Source organism: Schistocerca gregaria, chromosome 9, assembly GCF_023897955.1.
Source record: "Schistocerca gregaria isolate iqSchGreg1 chromosome 9, iqSchGreg1.2, whole genome shotgun sequence".
In the NCBI taxonomy this organism is placed as follows: Eukaryota; Metazoa; Arthropoda; class Insecta; order Orthoptera; family Acrididae; genus Schistocerca; species Schistocerca gregaria.
The window spans coordinates 167,717,775-167,743,539 of NC_064928.1; the positions used below are offsets into that span (position 1 = coordinate 167,717,775).

Genomic DNA, 25,765 nt, shown 5'->3' on the forward strand with positions numbered 1-25,765 from the left:
ATTGCACAATTTTTCTTCCAAAATAAACTTGAGTGAAAAAGCTGCATTAGCAATTATCAAAGAAAAAAATATTGTGAAGATGTCAGTTGATTTGTAGGTTTTCAACATGTTGGAAAATATCTTTAAAAATTGTTCAGTTTCCTCTTAGCCAAAAAAACACTGGCAACATGTTTGAACAAGCAAATTAAGTTACAAATATGAGGGGATTTCCATAAGTAATGCAACACTTTTTTCTGTGAAAGCAGGTCGGTTTTATTCAGAATTCCATTACACTGTATTATTCCCAACTCTTGACTACAAAACCCTGTTTTTCAACATTATCTCTGTTCAATGTGACACCTTACGCCGCCTTACTGGCAGGGCTTGTACGTGTGCACGGTACCACTCTACAGGACAATGTCAGAGCCAGTCTCGCTGCATCAAAGCCTCGCAATTGTCCGTGCACTGCTTCCTGGGGAGTGCATCCTTCATTGGGCCAAACAGACGGAAATTGGAAAGTGCGAAATCCCGACTATAGGGTGGATGAAGTGTCCGGTGATGTTCAGGGAGTTACTTTTGGGTGCACAGACTTAAGAGGCCTTCTGTTGTCATGGAGAAGGAGAAGTTCATTTGTGTATTTTGCACCAAACAACATGTAGAAATTATTTATTTAAATTTGATAGATTAGCTCATTAAACTTCAGAGTTGATCGTCGCTTTGTAAAGGAGGACATCAAACAGAATAACCCCTTCAGAGCCTCAGGAGACCACTTGAAATTGATGTTGTTCAGAAGCCATCAGCAATAGTCGTACCACCTAAGCCACATAAACCTACCCAAAATCAGAAACCAATTAAGCCATTCCCGCAACCCAGGCAACCATCTCCTTCTGTTGGTAAAGAAAAGTCCTCCGAAAAGTAGTTCCAAGTTCAAGAAAGCAGTAGTTAAACCTTTGGATCGGCGAGCTATCTCCCTTTCTGATGGGAACTAAGCTCTTTAGGATATGGACTTCCAATTGGAGGAACCGGCTAACATTCCCCCTGACCTCCCTGGTAAATCACCGCCTCCGAGGGAGAAAGAAAGGAACGACAATCGCTAACCAGTGGCTTTGCAGGGACTTCTTTGTTGCAGTGAAATTTGAATGGATATCACTCACATATGGAAGAATTGCAGCTACTGGTCTGGGAGAAACCTTTATACATCTGCTTACAAGAAACTCAAGAAACTCATCTTAGTCACCTACACACCTGAATTACAGGTCTACCACACATACAAGGAGGACGATACTACTGGAGATAGCTAAACGTGGAGTGGCTATTTTTGTTGATGACAAATGCCACTCATCTCCTGTCCGTCTTACCATGACCATCCAAGCAGTTGCTGTGAAAGTTGTCGCACCCTTTAATATCACAGTGTTTTCTTTGTACGTGCCCCCTAATGATGCTTTGGATGCAGATGCACTGGTGTAACTCTTCCAGGCACTCCGATGCCCATTTCTCCTTGTGGGGGACTTCAATGCACACAATGTGATGTGGGGCTCGGCTACAACTTGCTCCAGGGGTCTGTTTTTGTTCTCCAGCTAATGAGACCCGGTTCAGTGGAAAGGGACTCCAGATTTACATTCTAGTGACCACTTCTCAGTGTGGATCCTTCTGCCGACTAGGACGGTGGCCAACAGAAGACCACACAGATGATGATACAGAGGACAGTACAGTCGACAGGCTATCTTTTAACAAAAAGGTTGTGCATAGGAGGTGATGGCCCATATACCTCCGACAATGGCCTGTACCGTGTTGGATTGGCGACTGTAGTCAGGTGAACAGCTCTGTGGAACTTCACTGTCCAAATATGGACAAACTTTTATGCCTTCAGAGCTATGAGAGCACATAGCCAGGCAAGTGATAAAAGAATGGAAGAGGATTTCCTGGAGGGAATTCATAACTTCCATTAATTGGTCAACTTCCACTGAGCATGTTTGGGAATCAATAAGACAGGCTTCAGGCAAGGGTAGTTCACATCCCCTTACGGCCTTGTCCAGTAACGGGGTCTTCGTAGACACACCAGATGACATGGCTCAGATTTTAGCTGAATGCTTCTGTACTGTTGCTATGTCATCCAGACAAGCTCCTACTTTACAGGCATTCTGTAGAACTGCAGAAATGAGGAAGCTCAGTTTCTTTTCGCATAATGAGGAAGTCTACAACCTTCTGTCCTCCATGTGGGAACTGGAGTTGGCTTTGTCTGCAGCCACACTGCTCCATTACCTGATGAGATCCATTACGCTATGCTTTGTCATCTGTGCCCTGAAGTGAAAGAAAAGCTCCTCTTGTTTCAATCGGATCTGGTTTAATTGACAGTACCCCACGACTTGGAAGGTGGCAATATTAATGACATTTTGGAAACCAGGCAAAGACTGTAGCACCCCTGATACTTACTGGAGTGTCACCCCTACCAGTTGTATGGGTAAGACTCTTGAATGTATGGTCAACCACCACCTGGTCTGGCTGTTCGAATTCAGAGGTCACCTGAGCTGCTCCCAAGGCGGTTTCGGATAATACTATTCCACCCTTGAGAATTTCATCCTAGAGGCAGCAATACAAGAGCCTTTCTTACGCGAAAACAATTTGGTTTGTGTGTTTTTGACCTCGAAAAAGCTTGTGATACAACTTGGAGGTACAACATCAGTCGCCAACTTCGTGAATGGGGACTACATGGATGCCTGCCGCTTGTGATCCAGTCCTTTCTCGAGGACCAGCGTTTTTGTTATCGCATTGGCAATACCATGTCTGACTGCTAAGTTCAGGAAAATGGGCTCCCCAGGGCAATGTCCTCAAGTGTTAAATTGTTTGCCATTGCTAACAGTGGCATTTCCTCTGCAGTCAAAAGTCCTATGAAATGCTCTTTGTTTGTGGATGACTTTGCAATCTTTCACTCTTCCTCTGATCTTACATCGACAACAGGGTAGCTCCAGCAGATCATGAGTAGTCTAGTTTGCCCCAATAGCTGAATGGTCAGCGTGACAGACTGCCGTCCCAGGGGGTCCAGGTTCGATTCCCGGATTGGTTGTGGACAGTGTGTTGTGTTGTCTTCATCATTTCATCCCCATGTGACGCGCAGGTTGCCCAATGTGGCGTTGAATGTAATAAGACCTGCACCAAGGTGGCCTCCTGGCCAATGATGCCAAATGCTCATTTCATTTGCATTAGAAGGCTGGAAACCTGGGCCTGCACTACTGGTTTTCAGTTCTCACCCAAGAAGACTACATGTGTCAATTTTAACCATGCTCGTCACAGTTTTAAGCAACCAGGGCTCACAATGGGGGACATTATTTTAAGTTTTCAAGACACTGTGCTTTTTGGGTTCAATATTTGACCTGAAATTAACTTGTCTCCCACACCTGAAAGACCTATGAACAAGGGGCTTCCAGTCATTGAATATTTTGAAGTGCCTTACCGGAAAGCATGAGGAGCTGACAGATCCCACCTCCTGCAGTTTTATAGGGCATTTGTTCGATCACATTTAGATTACAGCAGTATGGTCTACGGATCAGCCCATCCTTTCTACCTCAGGATGTTAGATGCTGTCCAGCAAGAGAGCATTCGGATATAGACCCAATTCAGTCTGTGTGCACAGGTTGGTGAACCACCACTCTGGATTTGGCAACATATCCTTTTGGCTCAATAGGCGCTGAAAATATCAGTGTTGTTTCAGTCATTGACATTTAGTTCATTGGTCCAACCCACCTTTGAATGGCTGTTCAAGAATCGGCCCCTTGCGACCCAGACATTTGGTATAATGCTACAGACTGTCTCAAGGAGCTGGATCTCTCGGTCATCAAAATACACAGTCAGGGATGTGACATGTTGCCACCTTGGCATCTTCAGATGCCCAAAGTGATTTTAAGCTTCACATAGTGCAAGAAAATTTGTACTCAAGTTTTTGTTTTCATCTATTTTAAGTACATACCACAGTTGTATTGTTATTTATTCAGACGGGTCCCAGGTGGAGAATGCTCTATTGTTCTGGTGGTTACCCTGATAGGGATTTTAAAGTGCACCTTCCAGAACAATTTCAACTTATGATGCGGAGTTATATGGCATTCTGATGGCACTGGAGAGGGCTCACAGACATCACCATATAAGGTTTCTTGTCTGCTCCAACACTCCTTGTGCCCTGCAGGCACTTTGCCAAATGTATCCAGTAGACTCACTAATTTAACTCAGCCATGACTCCTTATAGCGGCTCCAACACTGTGGCGAGGTGGTTACCTGGCCACATTAAGATACAGGGCAACAACATGGCCGACAGTCTCCAAGGAAGCATGTTGGGAAAGTGCTGTCCATCAACATCCCATCCTGTTGCATGCCATCCTCTCATCTTCAAACAGATGCATCATGCACCAGTGGGAAATTGAATGGTTGCAGGTGACAGACAAACTGTGGTTGCCCAACATGACCACAAACTCTTGGCAGATTTCATGTGAGCCTCGCCACTGGAAGGTGGTTTTGCTTACCAGACTGCGCATCGGGCATAGCCCTTTAACACATGGCTTCCTCTTCTGGTGGGAGGATCCATCACTCCGTGAAGTTTGTGGCACAGTGCTTTCAGTTCAGCATATTGTGGCTACGTGTGTCCTATATACTGATATCAGAGTAGCCCTCAGTATTGCTGGAGAACTGCCCTCCATCCTCGTGGGTACCAATACCAGTTCTACACAGGTGGTAAAATTTTGTGAACTGCTATGCATGTGGGTACTGCCTTCATCCTCACCTGTGATATTTGCAAGCTGACTTTTTGTCTGGGTGATGATAACCATGATGTAGAGTGCTGCCTTAACCCAAGTCGTTGTCGTCATCATCAAGTCTTGCAATTTACTAATCCCTGCACAGTTCTGATTTAGTGTGTCGTTCTGCATTTGACCATCTCGTCACTTTGTCCACCCATGTCATGAATGGTTTATAGTGGAAATTGTCACATCTGTCTGACAGGAAACAAGGCTGCTTACACTGCTGCCTAGGCTGCAGTCTTTGTATCTCAGCCCTGTCGTTCTTGTATCCCCTCCAGTGATCTCTGTGTTGTTGTCTGTTGGCAGATGTTCCTTCGGCATCACCACTGGTTCTCCCTTCACAGGAACAAGCTTCAGCTTATTGTCTCCTAGTGACTTGCACAACCTTCTCTTGGCCTTCTCACTGTGAGGAGATCATTTTAGCTAGGTTGTCCATCCATTTTGTACTCGCTCACTGTGCTCAGCCTTTGATGGTGCGCCATTTCTTGCAGGAATGCCTTTTTTTTAACCCCTTACATTCTTGTCGTATGGACCATCCTTTTTGAAAGTATTTTTATGGAGTGTAGCAATGTAAGGAAGTGAAACATGGACAAAAATAGTTAATATGGCATCTGCACAAAAATAGAATGAACTTTAGCTCATATGCCTCGAAAATAGGCTGACTGCTCCATTGTTTCTATTGACAAATCTCCTAAACCTCACTGTGTGTCTTATATGGGGAATACTGCTGTGTGCTAATTTTTTTGTTCGCGGCCGTTGTCAATTTCAATAAAATTCTTCTGTGTTAGAGACCGCATTGTCATTTATAAAATTCCAACGTTTCGGCGTCTGTTGCAAGACGCCTTCCTCAGGGTGTGTTGCTAACTGTTATTTCCTTTAATTTTAGTTTTGAACACACCAATCTTCAGACTGGTTTGACACTGAACCCCCCCCCACCCCCCACCCTCCTCCACACCACCACCCCCACCTTCCCCACCCCCAATTCTTTGGCAATCTTTTCATGTCTTTGCAGCTGTTACATCTAATATTTTCTGTAATGTTTTAAATATTTTAATCTTTGTCTACTCCCCACATTTTTCCCCTTCTGCTACCCCTTTGTGTCAGATTCATTGCTGTATGCAGGTGGCCTATTAACCTGTCTCCCCCTTCTTGTATATTTTCCCATACATCTTCTTTCTACTACTTTTGCTTTCACACTTTATTTGCCCACTCAATTTTTAGCATTGTCACATTTTAGATGCCGCCAAAAAAAAAGAGCCAGAAGGGAAGGAGAAAATGAATCGTGAGTTAAGAGGGTATGCAATGTTATTTCAGTGATCACAAATACCAAATCTACAAAGAATCCACTTAACTATATGATCTTGTAACCAATCTACCTGGGTGCACTGATTCTGTTGGAAGGCTGTCATAAAGCCTTTACCTGTCTTCAGGCAATCTGGCCTACAAATGTTGTAACTAGTCCTCAATATTTTGGGCACTGGTCTGGGATGGAATTGACACCTGGACTGGTCCCACAGTTGTTCTATCAGGGACAAATTGAGGATTGGGAGTACACCGGAATTAAAACTTCGTGAATACACGGTGTTTCTCTCAAGTGTAGCACCATGGCACGTAATAGTGAGAACAAGCAGTGTAAATAACTTTAAAGTGTCAATGACTGTGGAGGTTGTTGTGGTGAATATGGCAGACCTCGGTTTTTTTTGCAAGATCTTGAACATATTTGTAAGACAGTTGTAAGAATCTAAAATGTAATACTTCTCTGATTATTGTTTGACAGAAGAGAATTGTCAGCAAATTGAAGAATTTGTTCCCTTTGAGTCAGGCACCAATGTTATGTTACTGTAGCGTTTCAAATTTTGAGTGTGACTTAGGTAAATAAGTGGAAATTAATATTATTCTGCTTTTCTTACCTAGGATGCAGCATTCTTATTTTCCTCTATAGCACAATTTATGCTGGACGGAAATTTGTATAATTATTCCTAGTTTCCTTCAATAATTGACACTTTGTTTATATACTCCATATATTCTTAGAAAACATTTAGTGTCCACCAGTTAACAAGACGTCCGTCATAATATTCAACAAGGAAACTCTATGAACAATTTTCATTCACTTGGCATGAAGTACTCAGATTGCAAAATGATTTCCATTGTTTAATATCAATGCACCCTTTGTCATGTTGTCTCATATTCATTCTGGGGATTACACTCTTCTCCAATGTAGGCAGATTTACGGAGTTTCTGTATCGTGCCCTCACAGCTATTTCTTCTCACAAAGTCACTGTGATCTCATCCCCTTTCAAAGGCATGCATCATCCCATAGTCTGAAACTCCACATGCAAATAAAACAATAATCCTGCACAATAGTTGTGGGCTCCTCTGTGATAGTTTATCATTCTGTCATTCATTCATGTGTCAGTATGAAATACGTAGGAATACATATCAATCTTCAGGAGTGATACATAAACCACACTACTCTATTTTGGACATATTTGAGAGAGAGAGAGAGAGAGAGAGAGAGAGAGAGAGAAAAAAGTGACGCCCTATAAATTACAGAACAGGTTTTTGTTGGAATTTTCATAGCTAAATGTAGAGTGGGAAACAGACATATGGGTATGAGATTCAACAGTTAAGAGTTTTGCAAAACAAGATGTAATTGCTTGAAATAAATAAGGGTAATTAAGAAAATGTTAATTAATGATTTGAGAGAAAACTGAAATATTTCATAAACAGCATCAAGGCCCAGCCATTTTCCACATTAAAAACTATGTTGGTGTGATACAAGTGAAAAAGCCTTCCTTCAAATCAAGTACTAAGCTTAGGACATTTTGAGGAAACAAGGTACTAAAAAGGAAAATGAAGTGTCGGATTCCATCTCGTAAAGGCCTAACTGTTTCATGCATTGAGAATTGGATTGGTGTGATATTTGTCAAAATTACTACCTTCAAACCAACTACTGTATTCAGGACCTTTCAAGAGCAGCTTTTTGAACAAAACTCTAAAATAAATAGTTCAGAAAAAATGTCAAATGTTGTGTGAAATGATTTGTCTTAAAGTAAGAAATAAAATACATGGAACATTTGACATGCTCTTGAATGATGCTCATTTAAGCAAATGATGTGCCAACTGAGAATGTGCTCTCTTTACTGGCATCTGAAGGATTCTCTATTGAAAATATGTTTGAATTATTTTTTTACAGCCTTGACAGTACAGCAGACTACATGGCCTACATAATCCACTATATAAATTTCCTCTTGTCCTTAAAATTGTAAGTTTCCATGTAAACATTGAACTTTACATTGTATTGGTAGATCGTTTGCTGTATATGATTTCAAGCATCATCTAAAGGTGTAAAATGTTTGTCGTCCATTCCATTTCCTACTTTTGGAAAATCGCAACACCAAGGATTAATTGTGCAACATAAACAAAAGTTGGTAGATGTGTTTTTACGCCTGGAAGGTAATCTCTTAAAATTTCGCACAAGAGTGGCCTTGATAGCACCACTACAAGAAAGCGGATCAGGTACATGCTGTAATGGTCGTGAGCATTAGTTACCTCTGAGAGGTGATGTGGTGAGTTGATCTTAGTCAAGAACAAAGATGTCATTGTCAGCATCTCAGAGTTTGAGCAAGGTCATGTACTAGAGCTGTGAGAAGCTGGATGTTCCTTCTGTGATGTTGCAGAGACACTTGGCAGGAATGTAGCCACTGTACGTGATTGCTGCCAGCAGTGGTCTCGAGAATGTGTAGGGTGCGCCACTTAAATCTGGACAGGTTTCAATTTAAATTTACCACTATATCGTAGTTCTGCCGGATATCACAATTGGCATTCTTGAAAGTCTTAGGCATCTAGTAAACAGAACCTCAAAATGTCAGATGTTACGGACAAGTGCGTAGTACAACCAAAGAGCTACGCTTAACGAAAGTCTTCACACTGGGTGTTCACCCACTGAAATAGTTAGATCCTTTAGGTATCACAGGTAAAACTGTTTACGATATTGTGGCGAAGTATAATGCTTCAGACAAGTGTTGAGGAGGTTCCGCTAACCTGGCAAGGAAGCCTCATTCGAGGAAACTCTCAATATGAACTGCAACAGTTGTCCAAAAGGCTCAAGCACTGATTTTGGAGGACCTGGATCAGTTGCTGAGGAAATTGGCATTAATGTCGAACATAGAGTGAACAATGTGTCGGATGGTGGAGGAGGACCTTGTACAAGCCATTTAGTCCAAAGCTGACTATCGGATAATGTTGACACGTTCTGGTCAAAGTAGTTTTGGCCCCCGAATAGCCCAGATTTGAACCCCCTTGAGTACTATGTTTGGAGTTCAGTCAAGAGTTACCAACAAGATAGACACCCTAATATCGCATCTCTGCACACTGCTATTGAGGCAGCATTTGCGAATATTGACAGCGCTGTTTTAGAGAGTGTCTGTGATCAGATCACAACAAGATTGGAGGCAGTCATTACGGCTGAAGGGGATTACATTGAGTAATATTAATCTTGAAAGATACCACTACTTATGTGTATAAAGATTTTCTTTTGTATAGTGTTGTAATAGATTTGCTTTTAAAGTTTCATTTGTCTGGATTTAAGCGCCGCATCGTGTGCCGTCACGAGACTGGGCTCCAGATGGCCACATGGCACTACCAGTAGGGAAGCCCATCATGTACTGTGTGTGGCTGTGGCGCATCGTACTGCATCTGCAGCAACAATTTGAGCAGCAGTTGGCACCCAATAAATTCTTACAAATTAATTACTTCGACAACTCTGAGTTAGATGCCTGTAGAGTGCATTGCACTGACCCCAATCCACTGCCGTTTGTGACTTCAGTGGTATCAAGTGAGAGCTCATTGGAGGGCAGGATGAAGGAAAGTCTGTTGTTTCATGATGAAAGTCTCGGAGCCAGTGATGGCCATATGCTGGTTAGGAGCATTAGGACCTGCAACCAATCTATATGCTAAGACACACTGGATTAACACTTGGAAGTATGGTCTTGGGGTATGATTTTCTATGACAACAGGAGCACTTTTGTGATTATCCAATGCACACTGAGAGCAAATTTGTACTTCAATCTGGTGTCTGGTGATGTGACCTGTTGTGCTGCCATTCTGTGTGGTGTTTTCCAACAGGATAATGGCCACCCACATACCACTGTTGTAACCCAACATACTCTCCTGTGTGTTGACGTGTTGCCTTAGTCTGCTTGATCCCCAGATTTGTCTCCGATTGAACACAAATGGGACATCATCAGACAACTACATCATCATCCACAAACATTAATTATATCTGACCAAGTGCAACAGGCATGGAACTTACTCTCCCACAAACTCTCATCTGACACCAGTGCAACACAATGCATTCCTGTTTCTATGTTTGCATTCAACATTTTGGCAGTTACACAGTTATCAGTGTTCCAGTGTTTCACATATATAATGGCTTATCTTGCACCTACATTAACCTGTGATGTTGCAATGTTACACTTAAATGTGTTCCTGAAATATCATTATTCTACATAAATTACTTTTTGATGTTGCATTTTTTCCCCATCAGTGTATTTACCGCATGGGTACCCAGTTTTATAGGAATGATGTTGAGACTGTGCTCGACAGAATTGTATTATTAGTAGTGTTAGTGCCATGACTTGCTGTTAGGTGCTGGTATGGCAGTGTATGTTTGAAAAACAAGACTCAGTGTGCATTACAGTTGCAGATAGTCAACGCTGCTGTCGTTCGCAGGTATTGACACGGTAAAGGGATATGGAGAGATGTTCTTTCTGCACAGGGGTTGCAGCACACAATTTGGAGATTCAAATTAACTGGTGATTTGGGAATTCTCCTAGGAGAAGCCGATGGCCAAATATGCCCCAAATTGTTGAAGTTAACCGTTGCCATGGCTGAGAATGCTGGATGCAATGTGTAATCTTAAAGCATTGCACAAGCTGTTCGACAGCTGAACATTCCATGCTCAACTTGAAATACTTTTGGTAGCAGAAGAGCAACCTCTAGTGTGGTTCCATAGTGTCATGGATGTAGATGGTCATCACATTTATAGCCTGGAACATAAAAACTGTATTCAGATAAAAATGTTATCCTCTCATGTGGAAATTAAGATGTTACTTTTAATGGCTTATTCATATTTTTCTTCTGTGTGTCCTTACAAATGAGGGGCTGCTAGCAGTTAAAAAAAAAAGAAAGAAAAAAGCCACTGCCAGTTTTTAAAAACGCCAAACCCAGCATTCAGGCCCTAAGGTGCTTGACCTATGCAGTTTTTCACTTTAAAAACAAAGCTGTATATTTGCGAGACGTGTACGACGGTACTTGGCGCTGTCACATCATCACAGCTCCAAAGTTCAAGGGTCCCGACACGACGAGCTAATCAGGAGCTTTCATATCACCTTCTGGGATGAAACTTGTGAAGGCTGAAGAGGTATTAAACTTGCAGAATATTTCAAGTCGTGCAGTCAAAGAGAAGTACTAAAGACTGTTGGGCAGACCAGCATCAGTGGCTTCACCTGCAACCAGATGTGACTATGAAACAGGCAATAACTATAGTGATGGAGGTTAAGATTGATGTTTTGAGATGTTGTATGCTGTGTATCACACATTTTGTCCTTCATCTTTAATAAATAATTTTTTACTTAAGACAAGTTGTAGGATACTAATTCAATATAACATCTGCATGGAAAATAACTATAATATTATGCATCCTATTAGTGGTGTTTCTATGGGATTCTGCAAAAACCCCAATAGTCCAATCCATTTTCCTTTCTATACCTAGGGAATATAATTTGGTGTCACTCAATTAGTTCTGTTAATATTGCTGATGCCTAAAGAATATTTAAACAAAAGTAAAATAATTTAGTTATATACAGGATGAGGATATGCATGCGTCCCTCCCCCTCCCCTGCCCCCCCCCCCCCCTCCCCCAACTTTGTGATTTTTTGACTATTGGGGTTTTTGCTGGGAAGCCCTCAAATGTTTCCACTAAGTTTCATTGTCCTACAAGCACTTGTTAATCATCAGGGCCTATCAAGCAGTGAAAGCTTACTTGTAAACATCCTGTAGACTAAGCACAGCAAAAGGCTTATAACCCATCCATGGGAACTCTGATATAGCTTTGGTTTCCCCTGATGACAGTTATTACAAGCAGTGACCTCCATTTTTAATCATCTGTCACCACAGAGGACAGGCTTTACTATGTGTGTGTGTCTGATTTTAATTCACTGATGGAGGATTCTGTGTGAAATCTCAGTAATTCCCTTTGCGACTTTCCCGTTCTTTTTGGTTCGGCTAGTAGTTACCTGTTCATGCAAAGATATACGTATAGATTATTCTGAGAGAAGACTCTTGTATTTAAAAGTATATGTTACTCCCACCAAACTGAATTTATTCATTTCTCTTGTTTTTCTTTTCCTCTGCAGCCTACAAGCTGTTCCCACTGGATGCCCACCTGAGGCTGATGGTGGATGAGTGCCCCATGCTGCTGGCTGGTAGCATCTTCCAGAGCCACTGGTCCGAGACGCTGTTGGACCACCTTGTGGATATCGAGCCACCGCGTGCCGGTGGGACGCGTCCAGTCGTCGCTTTCAAGTGAGTGTTCAGTTTTCTCCTGTTTGGAAAAGTGTTCTTAGCACCAAATGTCACTTTGTCACCTTGATTTACGCTGTCTGTACGCTTTGTGCCATTATATTGTAGGTGGCAGGGATACATTCTGCGCTGTTGGCATTTTCGCTTCTTCCTATTCCGTTCGTGGACAGTACGCAAAAAAAAGCAATACTTTTCTTTACACGCACAGATTTATCTGATTTTAGAGTTTTGGTCATCATGTGAGATGTACACTCTGATCAAAAGTATCCAGACACCTGTTAGTGAACATTAAAATGGGGTGTGTGTACTCATCATCATTAACAGATTGAAAGCTGCTAGGGACATTTTCAATGAGATGTAGAGGATTGCCAACCCATTCCTCCTCAATGACCTGAAAACAGAGGTGGTAAAGATATGGGATGCTGGGGTCGGGAGTGAAGTCGATGTTTTTCTGATTCGTCCCACAGGTATTTCGTTGGGGTCTGTTTGGGACTCTGAGTGGCCGACCCACTTCAGAAGTGTTATTGTGCACAAACCATTGTATTGTAGTGAATGCTTTGTTACAGGGTGCACTGTCATGCTGAAATAATCATTGACTTTGAACTGTTTCTCTTCTGTATGCAATAAACTATTCTGCAGAATGTGTTAATATCCTTTTCTGAAGCACAGTCGGTGGACTGCACCACAACTGTGAGAAACATCCCTGTACTGTAATCCACCTCCTCACTTCGCCGTTACTACTTCACACGGTGGCAGTTGACGTTCTCCGGGTGTTCCTGAAACCAAAACACTTGTCCGATTGCCACAGGGTATAGCATGATTTATCACTCCAAATTGCTCATTTCCAGCCATCCACTTTTCAGTGGTATTGCTTTTCACACCACCTCAAGCAAAGCTTAGCATTAACAAAGAAATTTGTGGTTTGAGGAGCTGCTCGACCGTTGACCCCATTCTTTCTAACGCACTACACTGTTTTGTTCTAGCTGTACTTTTGGGTAGCATTTCAGAAATCGAGTGATTCTTCCTGCTGATTTCATGTGCTGATTTATTTGTTTGTTTGTTTTTAGCTTGGAGGTTGCTGTCAGTCAGTACTTGATCTAGCTGATCTTGGTGTAGCTATGGTTCTTCGTTTCCATTTCTGCTGCAGTTGCATCACCAACCGTTGACTTGGGCAATTGAAAAGGGTTGAAATGTCCCTGTTTGACTTATCACTGTTGTGACACTCATAGACACATTATCTTGTGACTGCTTCTCTACTGACGACACAATACTCCTGCCTCCTTGTATACTGGTGCACCTGCCTCCTGTCACTTCTAGTGGTCAAATCTGTGTTATGAAGTGGTGTCTGGATACATTGGGTCAGATATAGTGTATGCTTTTGCATCTGTACTGTGGGAGCATCCACTGTATGGTCTGTTGTGTGGGTTACTAGTTTCATTTTCTCCCCTCTCCTCTTCCAGGTGGGAAGAATTTCTGTAGGTAAGCCCAGGTGTTAGCTCTAATTTCTTCGGCTGTTGTGGCCATTTTGAAAGATACGTTGCTTATTTTCATTGGCTTATGTCATACGTTGTTATATTTTGGGGTAACTCTTCCTGTTCTAAAAGGATATTTTTGGCTCAGAAACGGGCAGTTCAGGCAATAAGTGTTGTACACTATGTGATCTAAAGTATCCGCACACACCCAGAAACATATGTTTTCATTGTACGTGCATTGTCCTGCCACCTACTGCCATGTACTCAATATCAGTGACCTCAGTAGCTATTAGACATCTTGAGAGAGCATAATGGGGTGCTCCACAGAACTCACGGACTTCGAATGTTCTCAGGTGATTGGATGTCACTTGTCATACGTCTGTACATGAGATTTACACACTCCTAAACATACCTAGGTCCATTGTTTCCGAAGTGAAACTGAGGTTACCCAAGTAATTATTGAATGAAGGTTCGTGAGCCACATCATTCACAAGTGAATTCCATTTACGTATTTTTTTTTCCCAGTTAGTCTGTCTGGCATTTGCCATTCGTACAGTTAGTTTCCTGCCAACATACTGGGTGTAACTCATCCATTTGTGATGAAGCAGGCAGAATGTTTGTTTTCCACTTAACATGTTTCCCTTCCAGTAGAAGCTACTGAGCACATCGGAAAATTACCATAATTCAAAAAATTGAATAAAGTCAGATGCTTTGTTAAATGATCTGTCTGAAAAAAAAAATTAGGATCTTTTGACATGCCTTTAAATGGTGCTAGAAATCGCATGCAGCAAATGAGGTGTTGATTGAGAATGCAAATTCCCTTTCCTGGTATTTGTAGTACTATTTATTGAAAATTTTTTAGAAAAATATTTTTTTCTTAGACCTTTGTGCACAGATGATAGAAATGTGCCAGTCACACAATAGCCGACTGCACTGTCTACATAATCCATCAGATAGATCTTTAAAATTATAATATTCAAAGTTAAGCATCAAACTTTTCACTCTGTTGTATCTCATTTGTTGTACATCATTTCGAACAGCATTCAAAAGGCACTTCAAATGTTACTCTAATCCATTTTATTTCTTGTGTTCAGAATGTGTGCTCACTTGCTTTTTAAGTGTCCACCGTTCTCTTAATGTCTTGAATTTAGTACTTGATTTGAAGGAAGTCATTATGCCAGATAAATATCACACCAGTGCAACTTTTTATGTGCACAATAGCTAGACCCTGAAGACATGAATGTTTTGGCTTCTTATCTTTCTTAGTGTTTCTGTCCTTGAAATGTTTTAAATTTAGTACTTGGTTCAAAGCAAATTTTTTGCACCAGTGCAACTTTTTATGCTCAAAATGGCTGGGGCCTGAGGTGGTGAATTTTTTGACACTTTGTTTACATAGTTAGCAGCAGCTGTTAGTGAAACATTTAATTTTCCTTCAGTTCAATAGTCAGATATTTCTTAATTGCCCTGATTACTTGCAAACAATTTTTTTTAACTAGACATCATGCTGCATCAGTTTGAGACCCCATTTGTCCAGTTCTTACTCTTTGTTTGCCAATGAAAATTCAGATGAAAATCCATTGTGTAATTTGTAGGGAGTAGTGTTTTAAATAAAGATTTGATCAAAAAATAGAAAAGATGTTACCTATGCTATATTGTCTGCTGGATCAAGCTGGAGATGGTGGAGTGACAGAAGACAGTAGAGAGGCTTATGTTTCCAACAGACTGGGAGAGGTTGGGAAATTGTATGTGTATGTGGTGGTGGTGGTGGTGGTGGTGGTGGTGGTGGTGGTGGTGGTCTTACATCTACATACATAGTCCACAAGACAATACTAGTCACTTTCTCCTGTTCCCCTCACAAATAGCGAGAGGGAAAAATGTCTATGCCTCTGGATGAGCTCTAATCTCTCTTAATCTTATTTTCTGGTCCTTATGCAAAATGTAAATTAGTGGACGTAGAATCTTTCTGCAGTCAGCCTCAAAGAATGGTTCTCTAAATTCTCTCAGTAGTGCTGCTCGAAAAGAACATAGGAATCGCTGGAAGGAAGACTATCAGACTTCCCAAAGCAACTCCATAGTATTTGCATGTTACTAGAGCCTGCTGGTAATGAATCTAGCAGCCTGCCTCTGAATTGCTTCAATATCTTCCTTTAATACTCTTGGATGGTACTCAACAACAGGCAGCACTTTGTCCTAGAGGCAGTCTTCTTTACAGATGAACCATACTTTCCCAATTCTCCCAATAAACTGAACTCGAACATTCGGCTTCCCTACTATAGTCCTTAAATCCTCGTTTCATTCCATATTGCTTTGCATTGTTATGCCTAGATATTTAATTGACATGACTGTGTCAAGCTGCACACTACTAATGCTGTATTTGACAATTATAGGTTTGTTTTTCCTACTCATGTAGATGATGATGATGATGATGATGATGATGGATGATGATGATGATGATGATGATGATGACTCCAACTGTAACGTTCTAAAAAACTGTTTGATATTGCTGTAATGTGGAGAAATACCTAATGTTGAAACTGGGGGTTTGCTAGCTGCTACATAAAGTTATGAATTAATGTTTATAAAAAATCGTTCGGTACAAAATTGATGTAAGCTCTTCAGAGAACTTAATTGGTTTTCTACTGAATCCTAATCAAATCAATATCCAGTATCATCTGCTCATATAAAAGCTGTAAAAGTTCCTAATGCATGGAGTAAACGACCAAAATTGTTGTAAGTTTTAGAATTTTAGGAAAATGTATGCTCCAGATTTACAGCATATCAAATATTTATTCAGTAATGTTTTCAGACATTTTAAGTCTGATTTGTGTAGTGTTCACCCAGTAGCAGTAGTAGTAGTAGTAATAGTAGTAGTGTCATTATTTAACTACCTGTTAATTTCTTAACATCCATATTCCTTTTAACTTGGGTCTTTACTTCCGGAGAGAAATAATGAGACTGTCATAGACTCCAGAGTCAGTCGCGAATTTTACATACTTTAAGCATGAAATTCCTACTAACCTTCTGTAACGATCCACTAGCTAAAGAGGAGTTTTGGAGCGCTGTAGGTATCCATTTCACCAGTATATTGGGAAATATTAGCAGTAGGTGTTAATGTGAAAATGCAGACAACTAGTCTGTGTTTCATAGTAAACAGCTGTGGTGGTCTGAATAATGCAGTTTGCTGCAATGTTTATGATATAGAAACAGTAGATTTCTGTACAGTTTTTAAGGTGTTCTGCTACATAGACAACCACTCTTTTAAGTTTGTGGAAGATTAGGTAAATCTAAGTGGACATGTTTATATGCTTATTGGCTATTACTTGCTTTCAGGATTCAAAGTTTGAAGTACTGCTGGTAGGAATACATAAACAGAAAAAAGTTTTCAAGATTTTGCAACTTGCATTCCTTTCACTGGGAAGAAAGGGGAGTATTAGGACAAAGATGAAGGGGGAGGCATCAGAGAAGGAAATCAGATAAACATTGGTACCCAGCTGTTTACACCTGGAATTAAACACTAGCCATCCTTTCTAGCTTCCTGTAATTAACTGTTTTCTCATTTGCAATCATACAATGGAAAATATAGACTAGAATATCAACAATATTATGAAATGTATACACATTGCTATTCACCGTAAGGGTGACATGTTGAGTTGCAGACAGGCCTGGCGAAAAGGTTGTTACATCCTCCTTCAGATAGAAAACGTGCACACATTACACAAACGACTGCTATCTCTGGCTGCTCTGATTAGAATACCTTCCAGAGCTCGCAGGTGTGTGTGTGTGTGTGTGTGTGTGTGTGTGTGTGTGTGTGTGTGTGTGTGTGTGTGTGTGTGTGTCTCCATCTGGAGAAGGCTTTAGCCATACGCTCACCTGTCATTTTGTTGTGGCTGTCTGCGACTCATTTGAACTTTCTAATTTTGATGTTCAGATTTTTATATGTACGAGGTGTGATCAAAAAGTAATGGCATTTGTTTTCCGTAAAGAATTATTTATTCTTCTTAGTCAACAACTTTGTCTTATTCAAAGTAATTCCCCTGAGAAATTGGGCCAGTACTTTTGCCAATCCTGGAGGAATTTTTAACTCGCCTTTTGTTATTATGGCGTTAAGCTCCTTTGGCGATTCTCCAGCATATATCTTAATGTAATTTCCATGAATGGTTTTGCCAAAATTGTCAGTTTCCTTCCATAAGACAGGAACTCATGATGTGCTGTCACATTGTAATCTAATTTTTTTCAATCTTGGCTCGTCTGACAGTTTGCTCTGGGACAATTAGACGTAGGTTACAATGTCATACCTGTATAAGCATGTTGTCACCCGTTACGGTCTTCTTTACAAGTTCTGGATCATTTTCAACTTCATTTGGCACTTCCTGAGTGACGTGTACTCATCATTTCTGGTCAAAATTTGTCAGAACAAACTTTGCTGCTACACATGGCATGAGCCAAAGAGTATGCCAACATCATTGGCAACCTTTCCTATGATGATTCGCTAATTTTCAAAAACTATTTTCTTTACTTCGTCCATATTGTTGTCAGTAATTGATGTACTAGGGCAACCAGAGCAGTTGTGGTCTTACTTTTTTTTACCTTCTTTGAAACGTTTATACCATTCTTAAGCTCTTGTCTCAATCATACTAGATTCGACAAAAGCCACAGTCAACATTTTGAATGTGGTGGTGCACTTTATTCCATTTATCAAGCAAAGTTTAATGCAAATTCTTTGATCCATCTCTTTCGAAAGTAAAAATTTGCTGAGCACTTGGAAACACACAACCTTTAGACTGTCAACAATGATGTATGTATTCAAAACAGCTGAAAATGCAAATCTACATCCAGAACATGTGAACCAACAAGATAAAAGAAAATAATTGAAAATTGTCTGTATAAACCCTGTGAAATTATTAAGTTCCTGTTACTTTGTCACACCTTTTAAATGGGAAGAAAACTGTTTTACATAATTTTTGTAATAATCACACTTTGAATTAAGTCTTTCATCTCCTTAAGAGTGCTGTCAGCTGTATCGTAATCAGTAGACACAGTTGTAGAAATCCTCAGTTTGTATGGTAAAAATGTAGCATTAAAATTAAACAGGACCTGTTTCTGTATTTGTAGTTTTGGAAGATTTTTAATGCAGGGCAGCTGCGAAGTACCTGCTTCTGTAGCTCAAAATTAGTTTTAAAAATAGTATTCTTGTAAACTTTAGTGGTAAGCTGTGGTAATAAATGTCTCTTGGTTCTGGAGATAAGTCGGTGAATTTTCAAGCGCATTCCTTGTCCTCAGAGCTGCACACAAGGGCCAGTTTCTCTTCTCGTGCGGAGCTTGTGGGCAGTCCGTTTGTGTGGCATCAAACATTTCGCACTTAGGTGAGTGGGACAACCGGCAGCCGTTCCTGTGCCAGTACTGTGGCGAGTCATTTGTACGCCTTGCGAATTTGTCGACATTGAAATGTATAAATCCGCTTGTCACAAAATTAGGCATTAGAGACAGTAATCGGCACGTGCCGAATCTCTCGCAGACCTCGTGTCAAAAATGTTGAAGCCTAATTTTAGTGACCTATTAAAAATAAGTCAGGTGAAGTTTGAAACTTTGTTGCTGCTATTTAATGAAGATTGTGTAAAAGATGCGTGAGGAGACCACTTTGAGAAGTGTGTTTGGGATTTGAGTGTTTTCGTATACTGCCTGTGTTTTGTTTATGGGTATCCCCCAGTGTTTTTGTACTTCAGTCATTTAGATTACATTAGAAATTGGAGCAAAGATGGGTGGCAACAATGACTAATTAGTAAAAGTATGCCCATTTTTAATGGGTATTGATGAACAGAAAGTAAAAAGCAAATCGTAAATACTCAGGGAAATGTTATTGTTAAAATACATGTAAATAATAAGAATAAGTAGTTAGTTTTCATCCTTCTCTTTTCCATTGGAAATTGGCTAATAGGAGCAATCTGTAAAGCTGTCGGACTCAGTCACTGTTGATAATTGTTCTCTGCAGATAAACTGAAAGTCTGCCTATAGTGATTTAAGTACCGAAAACTGTACAAGCACATTTGTATTTTTAATGCAAATTACTGTTAGCATAACACTTCAGACAACAATAGTATAAAATAAACTTTTGGCTCGTAATCTGGCTCTTTGGAGGGGGGGGGGGGGGGGGGAGAGAGAGAGAGAGAGAGAGAGAGAGAGAGAGAGAGAGAGAGAGAGAGAGAGAGAGAGAGAGAGTGTGTTCGCCTGTGAAAGCTTCACCACGATTTCAGTCTCATTTTTTGGTTGACAGCCTCTCAATGCTTCTACTATTGAGTAGTTTCCTTTGCTACTGCCATTATGTTTTTAATCCAGTTGTAAATAAATAGTTATATAGTAATCATAAAGGGTCTTCAGATAAATAGGCCATCAGATCGCAAACATACATTCTCTCAGAAATTTAAGAAGGAAACTATAATGAAATTTATGGTTGTTTAACACAAACACAATATTTTGTGAACTGTGGCTCTAACTTAGTCTAAATTTCTCAAATATTTATAACTCGGGTTACATCTATATGTAGATTTAGTAAATCTCAGCAAAGAAAATGTTTGTGCCTACTTGTAGGTCGGGCCAAATACAGATAACAAACATCATGCTAGGTCTTTGATAATGAGGTGGCTTTCTTCAGGAAGAAATTTCTAAAACTGAACAAGGCTTCTTGCTTTCAACTTGGCCACAAGGTATCATCAGTTTACAGTTCTTATTTTAGTGCTGCCTGGAACATTTTCCACTTCACATAAAAAGGATTTCTGGAAAGCTTCTTGGTATGAGCATCCACCTCATAGGACCTGGACCAAAAGTTCTAATTATTGCCCCCTTTCACCATTTCATGTTCAGTTCTGACCCTTAACATTTTCCATTGCAAAATTTTTATGTGACTTTAGCCAAATCATACAGCAGACAATATAAAGTACTGGATGTCAGGACATATCATTAAGGTTTTAAATTAATTTATAGGTTCTAGTTGCAAAATCTTTTATTCTCACTTTTATGGGAAATTGTGTGTTCAATGAATGTTAATACCAGCTTAGTTTTGCACAGTCAGATTGTTATATGCTATGAAACAGCAGCGAATTTGCCAAAGAGTACATATACAAAATTTTAATTCCTTTTCACAATAAAATAAAAAAAAGCAACATAAATAATTAGCCAGTTTAGTTCGTCAATTTTTATATGTGAAAGCTTCCAAAACAATTCTTGTATACAAGTACAAAAATACATCACATTTTTCACACTTCTGATATGATGCCATTTCAATACATATCTTAGATCTCGTTCGTTTCCTTCCATATATACCAGCGAACATACTTGTCCTTTTGGCAGCCTATAACTGGCAGAAACTGTGTGCATTACTCTTCTTTTTTGATATGTCATCTTTACTTGGGAGTCCTTGCTTGGTTGGTCTTTCCCTGCCAATACTAGTCTACTTGCAGTTTGTGCTTGGAATTTATGCAGTGAAATGTGTTGTTCTTGAGGGAACTTACAGTTGTTGCAACTACTGCAACTGTAATTGTGCACCAGAAGATATATTACCACCACCTTGATTTTTTTGTGGGATTTATATAGTGATGATAGCATCTCCATCAGATCAGTACTACTGATAACAGATGTTGCAAGTGGGAATAACAGGTGGTCTTAGGACTCGCACATATTCTCATGATTTGCCCTGTCTGTTTGCCTCATTTTGGGGCTCAACACCTGTGAAGGATGACGGCAGAGTGAAGTGTTTGTCATGCCATCTCAATACAATGAATTGTCCTGTGTGGTTTACTAGAAGTGCTATTGCTCTTAGTCCTTTGGCCTTCATGTCTTTTTCGTTGGGCAGGTCACAATCTTTCAGCCTATATGCTCTTATTGTTCCAGTGAAATACACTTCTGGAAATTGAAATAAGAACACCGTGAATTCATTGTCCCAGGAAGGGGAAACTTTATTGACACATTCCTGGGGTCAGATACATCACATGATCACACTGACAGAACCACAGGCACATAGACACAGGCAACAGAGCATGCACAATGTCGGCACTAGTACGTGTATATCCACCTTTCGCAGCAATGCAGGCTGCTATTCTCCCATGGAGACAATGGTAGAGATGCTGGATGTAGTCCTGTGGAACGGCTTGCCATGCCATTTCCACCTGACGCCTCAGTTGGACCAGCGTTCGTGCTGGACGTGCAGACCGCGTGAGAAGACGCTTCATCCAGTCCCAAACATGCTCAATGGGGGACAGATCCGGAGATCTTGCTGGCCAGGGTAGTTGACTTACACCTTCTAGAGCATGTTGGGTGGCACGGGATACATGCGGACGTGCATTGTCCTGTTGAAACAGCAAGTTCCCTTGCCGGTCTAGGAATGGTAGAACGATGGATTCGATGATGGTTTGGATGTACTGTGCACTATTCAGTGTCCCCTCGACGATCACCAGAGGTGTACGGCCAGTGTAGGAGATCGCTCCCCACACCATGATGCCGGGTGTTGGCCCTGTGTGCCTCGGTCGTATGCAGTCCTGATTGTGGCGCTCACCTGCACGGCGCCAAACACGCATACGACCATCATTGGCACCAAGGCAGAAGCGACTCTCATCGCTGAAGACGACACGTCTCCATTCATCCCTCCATTCACGCCTGTCGCGACACAACTGGAGGCGGGCTGCATGATGTTGGGGCGTGAGCGGAAGACGGCCTAACGGTGTGCGGGACCGTAGCCCAGCTTCATGGAGACGGTTGCAAATGGTCCTCGCCGATACCCCAGGAGCAACAGTGTCCCTAATTTGCTGGGAAGTGGCGGTGCGGTCCCCTACGGCACTGCGTAGGATCCTACGGTCTTGGCGTGCATCCGTGCGTCGCTGTGGTACGGTCCCAGGTCGATGGACATGTGCACCTTCCGCCGACCACTGGCGACAACATCGATGTACTGTGGAGACCTCACGCCCCACGTGTTGAGCAATTTGGCAGTACGTCCACCCGGCCTCCCGCATGCCCACTATACACCCTCGTGCAAAGTCCGTCAACTGCACATACGGTTCACGTCCACGCTGTCGCAGCATGCTACCAGTGTTAAAGAGTGCGATGGAGCTCCGTATGCCACGGCAAACTGGCTGACACTGACGGCGGCGGTGCACAAATGCTGCGCAGCTAGCGCCATTCGACGGCCAAGACCGCGGTTCCTGGTGTGTCCGCTGTGCCTTGCATGTGATCATTGCTTGTACAGCCCTCTCGCAGTGTCCGGAGCAAGTATGGTGGGTCTGACACACTGGTGTCAATGTTTTTTTTCCATTTCCAGGAGTGTAGGTACTTCTGTTCAACAGATACTGCACAAGTAACTGTAAAAGTTTTCAGCATATACCTTGAAACTGTAATTTCCTGGCAATATGATCTGTTAATTTTACAACCAGTTCCTGCATGAGCCCTTTCCCTTCTTCTCTCTTCCTTTTTAAATTTTTTCCTGTTGTGCCCTGATAAATGCCAAAGTTGTATAAGTAGCCAGGAGCTCATGGCTCTCCTCCACATATTGAGGCCCCATCTTATAGATTTGTTCTGTGTGAATTGTTTCATGGTGCTTCTACCTTTAAAAGCAATCATTACTTCATTGGCGCTGTGGTGTTCCTCTGGAACTTCTTTCATACATTTTTTTTTAGTTGACTCAGTCAAGGTCAAATTTTCCAGAGTTTACCTTTAGTTCGTTTCATCGGTTGATGATAAATTATTCTTGAAGTGGAGGATGCTCAACAATTTTTCAAATATGTTTCGTGCTGTAACATTACAAATCAATGGGTGGGCCATATGGATCTGCAGTAGCAGCAAACACAAGGCATTTGAACAAGTCCCATTCTCAGGTACATGCCTAACATTTGTTCCAGCTCCATCTTCTGGTCACAGTTGTGCCAGCCTTTTATGTCCTGTACTGATTCGATCAGTTGAACAAGTTGTGAAGTGTATCATCCTTCATCAGAGTTCTGAAATATTCCTGGTGACTCATTAGTCCAGTAGAAGACAATAGAGAAAGAGTAGCAATGGCCAGTGACTGTAGCAAAATCTCCCTTCTTCCCCATCTTCCACTGTAGTCGATCAGACTTTCCTCAAACATTGCAGTCCTCCTGTATTCAGCCAAACACCTTCAGCATCGTTTTCAGCAGGAAAATGAATATTAAGGGGATACTTGTTCACGTTCTGACAAGTATCTTGTCATAACTGCAATTGTTTCATAAGCGATCGTCACCCCCACCATCTGAGTACAAATATTTTTTGTTACTGACATCAGGCTTGCCCAGAATAGTGTCTCTTCAGTGGATAGCTACGAAAATGATAAACTGTGATTGTAACTACAGTTTCATCACAAGTTCTATCATTTCACGAAATGAAGTAATTTGGGATTCATACATAACTGTGTTACTCATTGCACAGTGTAACACATTTGTCACATGCATTTGCTACCCCTATTACAGCACAGTGCAGAATAGTTATTCCATTCCCAAACAATATTTAGTATTTGCTATATGGCAACATAAAATAATATATCAGAATAGTGCAACAAACAGTAGTAATACAAAGACAGTGAATGCAACAATGTTACCTAGCATGACATAGCTGCTCACAGCAGTGGTCAGAAAACGAAACTACCTTGGTGCACTGTGTCTGCACAACTGATTCATATGAATGCCACCAGAGATCCCTAGGGAGGTGGTGTTATCAGATGTGTCACAAGGCACTAAGCTGAAAGGAGACACACATTTTAGTCTCTGTAGCCCTTCAGGCCCAGCGTGACATCACGCAGGACACTACAGTTAGATAATATTACTCATTCTGGACTTCGGAATGGTCTGTGTTTATTTGCTGTTCTATTTCAAACTGAAACAGTTTGCAAATTTGGCATTTCATAGTTGTAATTTATTTATTGATTTTGGATGTGACTGCTTGTAGCTCTATCATGACACTGCTGAAAAAAACCTTCAGTGAGACTAGAACTGTGACCCAAAGCAGTTCTCATTTCAGAAGCAAACAAATTATCTCAGTGCCACTGAAGTGCTGTTGTAGTTCTCTTCCTTATTGTCCCAACGGTGGCTAGAAATGATCAACTAAATCATAAAAGACTAGAATAGTTGTAATTTCTGCATAGAAAGACCTCCCTGGACTCGAAATCTGACTTCCCTGGACTCAGAAGCATAAATTCATATACCAATGTCCCACCTTTAAAGAAAATAACTCAGATTATTCATTCAAATTGAAAGGAAATATCAAGTGAATTTCTCAGCATATTTGTGTCATCCAGGAAGTAACTCAGTAGCCACAGTGTTACTAATTGTATTCAGTGTTATCAATTTTGTTATAGTAGGGGCAGGAAGAATTTGTTTCGCCAGAGGATGTGAAGCCTGGTGAGGAAGTGAGCACCTCTTGTATGTGAAAGACACAGCAAATGAGGGCCTGAATACAAAAAGTATATGGCAATGGATTTCATTTGCGTTTCAGAACTAAAGCATAGTTACTAATAATATTCAGATGCTGTGACTGCAGATGAAACAACTGTCACAATTATTTCTGTTTTTCTGTTTGAAGTGCATTGAAAACTGAAAAGCTAATTCACCAAATATGATCCACATGTCTGGAGAGTCGAGTGGTTGCACTGCGTACATTGAGAGGAAGTCTTGTCTTTTGATCTTTACAGACTTTGAAAATGTTTTTCTGTGAAGAATATTGTCATTGACACCATCCCTGAAACAGAACAACACAAATGAAAGAACAGCTCAGCTTTCATTGCAAAATGTGAACATCCAAGAAGATGCTTCGTAAGCTAGAAATAACTTTACATTCCAAACTAAGAATGAGTTGAAAAGTGGGCTCAGAAAACAATTTCAAAATTGACACTAGCAAATATGTGTTTTGTAAGTTCAATTTGAGCTTCTGCTAATATGAAAGGAAAAGCAGTTG

The 25,765-nt window shown here is 41.0% G+C and overlaps 1 protein-coding gene across 3 annotated transcripts in view; it reads left to right on the top strand.

The window, feature by feature from the left end:
- LOC126292167 (histone acetyltransferase Tip60-like) overlaps positions 1-25,765 on the top strand; it is a 90,597-nt gene that overhangs the window by 58,143 nt on the left and 6,689 nt on the right. The window contains exons 8-9 of one of the 3 annotated variants that reach the window (XM_049986005.1): positions 12,182-12,350; positions 19,100-20,694. In XM_049986005.1, the coding sequence (XP_049841962.1) occupies positions 12,182-12,350; positions 19,100-19,355 (425 nt within the window). In that variant the 3' untranslated portion in view covers positions 19,356-20,694. Of the gene's footprint in view, positions 1-12,181; positions 12,351-19,099; positions 20,695-25,765 lie in introns of those variants that run through there. The other 2 variants (XM_049986006.1, XM_049986007.1) reach the window with 2 other exon arrangements.